The sequence below is a fragment of the Oncorhynchus kisutch genome, linkage group LG13, assembly GCF_002021735.2.
Source record: "Oncorhynchus kisutch isolate 150728-3 linkage group LG13, Okis_V2, whole genome shotgun sequence".
In the NCBI taxonomy this organism is placed as follows: Eukaryota; Metazoa; Chordata; class Actinopteri; order Salmoniformes; family Salmonidae; genus Oncorhynchus; species Oncorhynchus kisutch.
In genome coordinates, this window is record NC_034186.2 from 19832867 (window position 1) to 19843506 (window position 10640).

Consider the following 10640-nt stretch of genomic DNA (forward strand, 5'->3'; position numbering starts at 1 on the left):
CAAGTCTCCGACCTGACTCATGCAATTTCCTCGTGTGCACCGACTCTCGGGCTTCCGTGCCAGCCGTGTACCCTCATATCGACACTGTTCCTCCTGCGCTGTCTCCACCTGCTTCCATGGCAGGGTCTTGTCCCCTGCCATTACCTCCTCCCAGGTCTAGGATGTCCTCCACTCCTCTTTCTCCCAGGTCCAAGATGTCCACTCCTTTTTAGTACGATGCTTGGTCCTATTTTGGTGGGTTGTTCTGTCACTGTCGTCATAGAGAGGAGACCAAGGCGCAGCGTTGTAAGCGAACATAACTCTTTAATAAAAGGGAGAACACTGAACAGAACTAAACAAAACTTAACCGTGAAGCAATATGGCTAGTGCAGAACAGGCAAATGAACAGAATAACAACCCACAAAATATCCAAGGAATATGGCTACCTAAATATGGTTCCCAATCAGAGACAACGATAAACCGCTGCCTCTGATTGAGAACCAATCTAGGCAACCATAGACATATAAACACCTAGACTAGAAAACCCCATGACATACAAAAACTCCTAGACAAACTACCCTTGTCACACCCTGACCTAACCAAATAATAAAGAAAACAAAGAACTAAGGTCAGGGTGTGACAATTTGCACATTGTTACAACACTGTATATATAACATAATATAACATTTGAAATACCTCTGTTTGGAACTTTTGTGAGTAATGTTTACTCTTAATTTTGCATTGTTTAGTTCACTTTGGGTTATTCTCTATTTCACTTGCTTTGGCAATGTAAACATGCTTTATGTATATATTATATATATGTGTGGACACCCCTTAAAATTAGTCAATTCGGCTATTTCAGCCACACTCGTTGCTGGGGCTAAGTGAGCCAGGGCTAAGTGCCCGACATCAATAATGCCCATATGGCTGAATAGAAGCAAGTCCCCACAGAAATGTTCCAACATCTCGTGGAAAGCCTTCCCAGAAGAGTGGACACTGTTATAGCAGCAAATGGGAGACCAACTCCATATTAATGCCCATGATTTTGGAATGAGATGTTTGACGAGTAAGTGTCCAAATACTTTTGGTCATGTAGTGTATGTTTCCCATGCCAATAAAGCCCATTGAATTGAAAGGGTTAAGCTAATCTGTATTATCTGAATGTCTACCATTCCTGAGAGTGATATGGGTGAAAGGGTCACGCGACACCATAGTGTAAATTAGATCAAAGCCGTTGGCTGCTATCTGTCTCTATCTAGTCTTGCTTTAATTACAGAGTCACATAGAATGTGGCAGGAGGACATTCATGCAAGACACTTGAACTGTTTTATCTTCATTAGGGCTGAACTGTTCTAAACCCCCAAAGGAAATCTACACAACAGAACACTCACAAGCTGTTTTTCTTATTAAAGGAGCAGTGCAGTCAAAAACATGATTTATCTTAAAAATATATATATATATTTCACAATATGAGGTTGGAATAATACTGTGAAGTTTAGAAAATTATGATAATACCTTTTTATTATAAGAGCTGTTTGAAAAGACAGCCTGCAATTCCAACTAACAGAGTTTCAAACCTCCATAACTGCTAGTTTTCAGGTTACATATCCCTCCCATTAGGCCTCTCACCCAGGCCACTCCCAGGCAGTCCTAGCTACATTCTAGCTTGAGAAATATAAATATTTCTGATTGACCATTTTAATTTAAATCAATCACAGTAAGGTGCTTTATTGTTAACCATAAATTATTTCATATTTAGATAATAATGGCAACATTTGACCATAACATAACTGTGGATGTTTGTGTACAGCACTTCAACTGTTATTAGATATTCCACTCAAAGTATTGTACTTTTGTTATGTGGCACTATTGTATAATACAATGGATTTTAGATGTAACAAAATAGTTGAATGAATAGACAAATTAATTCAGGTTACAGATGACATCATGTTTGAATGAATGGATGAGAGTTTCCAGGTTTGAATGAACAAATGAATTAATCATTTCAGTTTTGAATGAGTGAAACCTGAAAAGTTACCCAATCGGGACTGCCGCTCAGAGCTTGACCTTCTTCACCTGACCCCTCCACCTTCTTTCTGTCTCTTAGGTAAGAAGTCTGGCAATGGCAATATAACGCTGCTGATCGAGGACGTTAATGACAACGTCCCGATGATCGTCCCGGGGACATACCTGACGTTGTGTGAGGGGGAGGACGGGCAGATGGGCTCCGTAACCATAGAAGCAGAGGATGCTGACCTATCACCTTATGCCAGACCCTTCAACTTCATGTTGCCAGAGGGGCATGATGGGAAATGGAGGCTGAGAGACATTCAAAGTGAGTAGAGTGGGTCGGGGTTGAAATGTGGTTGAATTGTGGGTATAGTATGTCTACATCCAGAGCAGTGGCGGTCGGTGACGATTAAGATGAGGGAGGAAGATATATTTTTAAATGAGCTTGGCCTTATTTCTATTACAGCATATTGGATGACTGTCATTCATATTCTATTCACCCAGCTCAATGTAACATTGATAGGTTTAGGCTATGCACAGGTGCACAGGTCAAGATCATTTTTAGTTATCAGTGACAGAGTAAGTAGTGACAGTACACACTATTTACCAAGAGAGTTTACATCTACATTTTTTGTAGCAGTCTATTTAAGATGAGAAAAAATAAAGCTGTATTTACCACCACAAACCGATGCTGGCACTAAGCCCGCACTCAATGAGCTGCATAAGTCCATAAGCAAACAAGAAAATGCTCATCCAGAGGTGGCACTCCTAGTGGCCGGGAACTTTAATGCAGGAAAACTTAAATCCATTTGGCCAAATTTTTACCAGGATGTCACATTTGCAACCAGAGGGAAAAACTCTAGGCTACCTTTACTCCACACACAGAGACGCATACAAAGCTTTCCTTCGCCTTCCATTTGGCAAATCTTACCATAATTCTATCTTCATGATTCCTGCTTACAAGTAAATCCTAAAGCAGGAAGTGGAAGTGATTCCATCAATGTGGAAGTGGTCAGATGACGCAGATGCTAAGCTACAGGATTGTTTTGCTAGCACAGACTGGCATGTGTTCTGGGATTCATCCGATAGCATTGAGGAGTACACCACGTCAGTCACCGGCTTCATCAATAAGTGCATCGATGACGTCGTCCCCACAGTGATCATACGTACATACCCCACCCCAACCAGAAGCAACATCCGTACTGAGCTAAAGGGTAGAGCTGCCCCTTTCAAGGAGCGGGACTCTAACCTGGCAAACAGGCAAAGCTTCAATACAGAACTAAGATTATATCCTACTACACCGGCTCTGAGGCTCTTCGGATGTGTCATGGCTTGCAAAATATTATGGGGCGAGCTGCCCAGTAACACGAGCCTACCAGACTAGCTAAATTACTTCTATGTGCGCTTCGAGGCAAGCAACACTGAGGCATGCATGAGAGCACCAGTTGTTTCGGACGACTGTGATCACGCTCTCCGTAGCCGATGTGACCTTTTAAACTGGTCAACATTCACAAGGCCGCAGGGCCAGACGGATTACCAGGACTTGTACTCAAAGCATGCAATGACCAACTGGAAAGTGTCTTCACTGACATTTTCAACCTGTCCCTGACTAATTCTGTAATACCTATGTTTCAAGCAGACCACCATAGTCCCTGTGCCCAAGAACACCTAGGTAACCTGCCTAAATGACTACTGACCCGTAGCACTGACATTTGTAGCCATGAAGTGCTTTTAAAGGCTGGTCATGGCTCACATCAACACCATCATCCCAGAAACCCTAAACCCACTCCAATCTGCATACCGCCCCAACAGATCCACAGATGATGCAATCTCTATTGCACTCCACACTGCCCTTTCTCACCTGGCCAAAAGCAACACCTATGTTAGAATGCTGTTCATTGACTACAGCTCAGTGTTCAACACAATAGTGCCCTCAAACTCATCACTAAGCTATGGACAGTGGGACTAAACACCTCCCTCTGTCACTGGATCCTGAATTTCCTGATGGGCCTCCCCCGTGTGGTAAGCGTAGGCAACAACACATCTGCCAGGCAGATCCTCAACACGGGGGCCGCTCAGGGGTGTGCGTGTGTAGTCCCCTCCTGTACTCCCTGTTCACCCACGAATGCGTGGCCAAGCATGACTCCAACACCATCATTAACTTCACTAGGGTAGGGGGCAGCATTTTGAATTTTGAATGAAAAGCGTTCCCAAATTAAACTGCCTTCTACTCAGGCCCAGAAGATAGGATATGCATATAATTAGTAGATTCGAATGGAAAACACTTGAAAGTTCCCAAAACTGTTAAAATAATGTCTGTGAGTGTAACAGAACTGATTTGGCAGGTGAAAACCTGATAAAAATCCATTCAGGAAGTAGGATCTTTTTTTTTTTTTGTGTAGTTTTTAATTTAATGCCATTACAGTATCCATTGACTTAGGACTCAAATTGCTATGCCTTCCACTAGATGTCAACAGTCTTTAGAAATTGTTTCAGGCTTGTATTGTGAAAAATTAGGGAGTAAGAGCAGTCTGAATAAGTGGACCCTGCCGTGTCACAGAGCTTTTTCATGCGCACGACCGAGAGAGTGCCTTTCTTGTTGACCTTTTATATTGACAACGTTATTGTCCGGTTGAAATATGATCAATTAGTTAGGCTAAAAACAACCTGAGGATTGAATATAAACATTGTTTGACATGTTTCTATGAACTTTATGGATACAATTTGGATTTTTTTTGTCTGCCTGTTGTGACTGCGTTTGAGCCTGTGAATTACTGAAAAAAACGCTCAAACAAAACAGAGGTTTTCGCATATATAGAGAGACTTTATCGAACAAAAGGAACATTTATTGAATAAATGAATGTCTTCTGAGTGCAACCATATGAAGATCATCAAAGGTAGTGATTCATTTTATCTCTATTTCTGACTTTTGTAACTCTTCTACTTGGCTGGTTACTGTTTGTAATGATTTGTCTGCTGGGCTATGGTCTCAAATAATTGTAAGGTATGCTTTCGCCATAAAGCATACCAGCAATCTGACACCGTGGTTCGATTCGCAAGAAGTTAATCTTTAAACCTATGTAAAATAGTTCTATCTTTTCTGAATTTTTATGAGTATTTCTGTATTTGAATTTGGCGCTCTGCAATCTCACTGGATGTTGGCCAGGTGGGACGCTAGCGTCCCATATACCCTAGAGAGGTTAAGTTTGCCGACGACACAAGGTTGATAGGCCTGATCAATGACAATGATGAGACAGCCTATAGGGAAGAGGTCAGAAACCTGGCAGTGTGGTGCCAGGACAACAACCTCTACCTCAATGTAAGCAAGACAAAGGAGAGGCTACAGAGGGTAATGCGTACGGCCCAGTATGTACATCACTGGGGCCAAGCTTCCTGCCATCCAGGACCTCTATACCAGGCGGTGTCAGAGGAAGACCCATTAAATTGTCAAAGACTCCAGCCACCCTAGTCATAGACTGTTCTCTCTGCTACTCCATGGAAACCATACCGGAGTGCCGAGTCTAGATCCAAAAGGCTTCTTAACAGCTTCTACCCCCAATCCATAAAATTGCAGAGCAGCTAATCAAATGGCTATCTGGACTATTTGCATTGGCCCTTTTTTATACTGCCAACTCTTATTTTTCTTAACTGCATTGTTGGTTATGGGTTTGTAAGTAAGTATTTCGTTAAGGTCACAGAGCGTGTGACAAGTAACTTGATTTGAAGACTATATCTACAATTTTAAATGACCGTAAAACAGATTACTAGATCCCAGATTGCCACATTAAGTCCTAAATGGCACCCTATTCCCTTTTATAGGGCACTACCGTGTGTGACCTGGTCAAAAGTAGTTCGCTATATAGGAAATAGGGTACAATTTGAGATGCAACCTTCGTGTATATTAGACAGAGCCAGATGTGTGTGTGTGTGGTGGGGGTATTGTGTGTATATCAGCCCTAGCCAGACATCTGCAGCCTCACAGGGGAGAAATGTCCAACTAAATGCTAGGCAGCACAGAGGAAATGTCACCCTCCATTTAGTGTATCTGTCACTCTCTATTTAGTGGCATGGTAAATACACCTGAGGATAAGTTTCAAAACAACCATCACAGGCTGCCATAGGCCCAGCACACAGTGGGCACATAGACACACGTGCATGGAGGCACGCACACACCACACACAAACACACGCACAGTGACCATAGAGTGAGATGCTGGAGGGGATAGGGATGGCGATAAATACACACGTCACACTCTAGGGGACCTTCGCACTGCAGGACCCTCACGCTGCAGGATACTCGCATTACCCCAGGGTGCACAGCCACATGCTGCAAAGCATATACAGTGCATTCGGAAGTATTCAGACCTCTTGAATTTTTTCCACATTTTGTTACAGCCTTATTCCAAAATGTATTAAATAAATAAAGTCTTAATCAATCTACGCACAATACCCCATAATGACAAAGCAAAAACTGATAAAGAATTTAAAAAAAAAAAGGAAATACCTATTCAGACCCTTTGCTATGAGACTTGAAATTGAGCTCAGGTGCATCCTGTTTCCATTGATCATCCTTGATGTTTCTACAACTTGATTGGAATCCACCTGTGGTAAAATCAATTGATTGGATATTATTTGGAAAGGCACACACCTGTCTATATAAGGTTCCACAGTTAACTGTGCATATCAGAGCAAAAACCAAGCCATGAGGTCAAAGGAATTGTCCGTTGAGCTCTGAGACAGGATTGTGTTGAGGCACAGATCTGGGGAAGGGTACCAAAACATTTCTGCAGCATTGAAGGTCCCCAAGAACAAAGTGGCCTCCATCATTCTTAAATGGAAGAAGTTTGGAACCCCTATGACTTTTCCTAGAGTTTGCTGCCCGGCCAAACTGAGCAATCAGGAGTGAAGGACCTTGGTCAGGGAGGTGACCAAGAAACCGATGGTCACCCTGACAGAGCTCCAGGGTTCCTCTGTGGAGATGGGAGAACCTTCCAGAAGGACAACTATCTCTGCAGCACTCCACAAATAAGGCCTTTACAGTAGAGTGGCCAGACGGAAGCCACTTCGCAGTAAAAAGCACATAACAGCCCGCTTGGAGTTTGCCAAAAGGCACCTAAAGGACTCAGAACAGGAGAAACAAGATTCTCTGTTCTGATGAGACCAAGATTGAACTCTTTGGCCTGAATGTCAAGCGTCACGTCTGGAGGAAACCTGGCGCCATCCCTACGGTGAAGCATGGTGGTGGAAGCATCATGCTGTGGGAATGTTTTTCAGCAGCAGGGACTGGGAGACTAGTCAGGATCGAGGGAAAGATTAACAGAGCAAAGTACAGAGATCCTTGATGAAAACCTGCTCCAGAGCGCTCAGCACCTCAGACTGGGATGAAGGTTCACCTTCCAACAGGACAACGACCCTAAGCACACAACCAAGACAACACAGGAGTGGCTTAGGGAGAAGTCTCTGAATGTTCTTGAGCGGCCCAGCCAGATTTCGGACTTGATCCCATTCTAACATCTCTGGAGAGTCCTGAAAATAGCTGCGCAGTGACGCTCTTGATCCAACCTGAAAGAGCTTGAGAGGATCTGCAGAGAAGAATGGGAGAAACTCCCCAAATACAGGTGTGCCAAGCTTGTAGCATCATACCCAATAAGTCTTGAGGCTTTAATCCATGCCAATGGTGCTTCAACGAAGTACAGAGTAAAGGGTCTGAATACTTATGTAAATTTAATATATATATTTTTTTCTCGTAATGGGGTATTGTGTGTAGATTGAGGGTAAAAAACAATTAAATCAATTTTAGAATAAGGCTGTAACAAAATGTGGAAAAAGTCAAGGGGTCTGAATACTTTCCAAATGCACAAACACACACACACTGTGAGGGGCACACAGCCACCACAGGAGACTACCAAATATGGAGGGAAACTCTCTGAACACTGAACATTCCAAAGGTTATCTCCTCACGAGGAATTTATACCCTGGTTACCAAAGTAATCTATCTCTAGCTTGCTCTGTCTCTCATTTTGTTTCTCCTCCCTTTCTCTTTTTCTCTCTCTCTCTCTACCTAACTCTCTAAATCCCCTTCCTCTATTCTTCTATCCCTCATATTGTCAATCACCTCCTAACTCCCGTCCTTCTTACACCCCGCCCCCTCTGTAGATGGGTCAGCTGTGCTGGAGCAGGTGGTGGAGATGGCCCGGGGTGTGTATACGGTCCCTGTGCATGTGACTGACCTCCAGAATAAGGGCGGGGTCCAGGTGTTGTCTTTAAGGGTGTGTCAGTGCCTGGGGGGAGAGTGTGTGGCCAAGAGGAGTTCTGTCTCTGTGGGGATCTGGGGCGTCCTAGCCATGCTGCTGGCATTCCTGCTGCTCCTACTGCTCTGTGAGTAGGAATGATGGATACACACTAGCACATGCCCACACTTGTACATTCATCAAATATCTTATCCTGCATCACTTAGTCACATCGAATACTTTGTCAGTTTATTCCTGTATTAAATCAAATACCACTCAGAGTACTCATACCATGTTCTCAGGCATGAATAAGACATATCCTACATTATACTTCACATCTATCATTTTAGTCAATTCTCCATTTATATGGATTTATGTAACTAACATATTTGTTCTCTCATATGCAGGTCTATTATTTGTGTTTTACTGCACCACTAAGGGAGAGAAGATCTACATGGAAGACTGTAGTGGTGGCATGCTGCTGAAGTCTAACACAGAGGCTCCTGGAGATGAAGTGGTGAGATCAGCTTTCCTCTGGATTAGCTGCTCTATCATTGATGAGTGTGTGTGTGTGTGTACTGTTTGCCTGTGTGTTTTGTGTGTGTATGCGTGTGTGTGAAGGGGACTTTCATTGTCATTGTCTCTTATCTCTGGTCAGAAATCTGCGGCCCTGCTGAATGTACCTTCTACCGGTGTTGCCGTGGACACAGTGGATGGCTCCGTGAAGGGGGCAGGGCTGGTGGGGCTTCTGGATCAGAATGGGGTGGGGTGTCCGGCTCCAGGTCCTCCTCTGATTGGTCAGAAGACGATCAATCTGAATCGGGAGAGCAGTAGGCGGGACTTCCTGACAGCTCAGGGACAGAGTAGCTTTTACTCCACTGGACAGTACGGGGGCGGTAACTTCTACACAGACACTACCTTCCTCAAACAGTCCCAGGCTTCCTCCACTCTCTCCGCCTTGCACACCTGGAAGACCAACGGACTCTACCTGGGCAAGGTAAGCCATAGCCAAAGCAACATGTGTTTTTTGTTATTGTGGTTTTTGTGATGGTATTCAGATTGCAATACATTATTTGTAGATTTAGTCATAATGGCCTGTTTCAAAAGAATGCAATTTCAGCACTCAATTTGTCATTCCTGTCAGGTGTTTTTGCAATAAATATCTTGGTTGGTGTGACAACAGTTGGGACCTGGACACCTCTTTTCTCTATTCTGCAGAAGCTGGTCTATTTTGCAGATGAGTCAGAGGAGCGTTATGCGGACGACGTGGCCCGAGCGTACGGGTACGAGGGTGAAGGGTCACCAGCCGGGTCAGTGGGTTGCTGCAGTGACTTTGGTGACCAGGAAAACTTGGACTTCCTGGACTCACTGGGGTCAAAGTTCAAAACACTGGCCAACATCTGCATGGACAAGGAGGAGGAGATCTGAGATGAGAACACGATTAAAGAACACAAGTAACGGGAACACAAAGAAACTAATAAGATCAGAACCTTTGAGAGAAAGACAATCACTAAAGTCAATGGAAGGTGAATGCCAAGAGCGTGTCGTCAGTATGTGAGACTGTCAGTGAGTGAGACTGATGATAGATCTGTTGTTTTGGATGGGAGACAAAGATATGGCAGGTATTCTTTCTCTCCTCAGCCTTCTACATTGCCTGTAGAAGATTGAAGAAGTGAGACATCACCCAGACTATTGTCACTCTGAGGTACACATGCTACTGACTGTTAGTGCTCTGATCTGGTTTCTGTTATGCTCTGCTTTGACACCAGGGGGCGTATGTCCCTGTTTTTACTGTAATACAACACTGGCCAGGATCAGTGTGTTTGTGTGTGATAGAGATCAGATAGAGATCATATTTCTGGAGTTGTCATTGCTGAATGTGTAACATAATCTCTGAGTCAATTGGTTTCTGTAGGAGACGAGATAATGCTTCATAATTGCTGCCGTTTGTCAAGGGCTCACACTATCTTGTCTTTTTCTAATGAGAAAATAAGTAGCAAATTTAAACAGAAAGAGAAGAGCTTTGTTTTGTACATTTGTGCTTGAAGATGTTAATGCAGAATATTTTTCTATTGTACTGTATACATTAAAACGGTCTGCTTCTTGAATGTTTGTTTCTCTTAAATTAAACCCAAAGTATTTTGAAAGAGGTAATAGAGGGGGAGAAGTGTGTCCTGCCAGCTGAAGAAATAGAGAAAATAAAACGGTAAAGAACAGTGATTGCTCTTTCTAACACAGCGGATTGAGAGCTTCAAGTTCCTCCGTGTCAACATCATTAAGAAATGATCATGGCACAGTTGTGAAGAAGGCACGACAACACCTCTTCCTCCTTAGGAGGCTGAAAAGATTCGGTATGGGCTGAGATCCTGAAAAAGTTTACCGCTGTACGATTGAGAGCATCTTGACTGTCTGCATCACCGCT

The 10640-nt window shown here is 43.5% G+C and overlaps 1 protein-coding gene across 2 annotated transcripts in view; it reads left to right on the forward strand.

Annotated features, from left to right (window-relative positions):
* Positions 1-10326, forward strand: part of LOC109902780 (desmocollin-2) — a 29364-nt gene extending 19038 nt beyond the window's left edge. For both annotated transcript variants that reach the window (XM_020499416.2, XM_020499417.2), the window contains exons 12-16: positions 2087-2314; positions 8145-8366; positions 8626-8735; positions 8877-9215; positions 9437-10326. In XM_020499416.2, coding sequence (XP_020355005.1) covers positions 2087-2314; positions 8145-8366; positions 8626-8735; positions 8877-9215; positions 9437-9646 — 1109 coding nt within the window. In that variant the 3' untranslated portion in view covers positions 9647-10326. The remainder of the gene's footprint in view (positions 1-2086; positions 2315-8144; positions 8367-8625; positions 8736-8876; positions 9216-9436) is intronic.
* Positions 10327-10640: the final 314 nt, after the last annotated feature.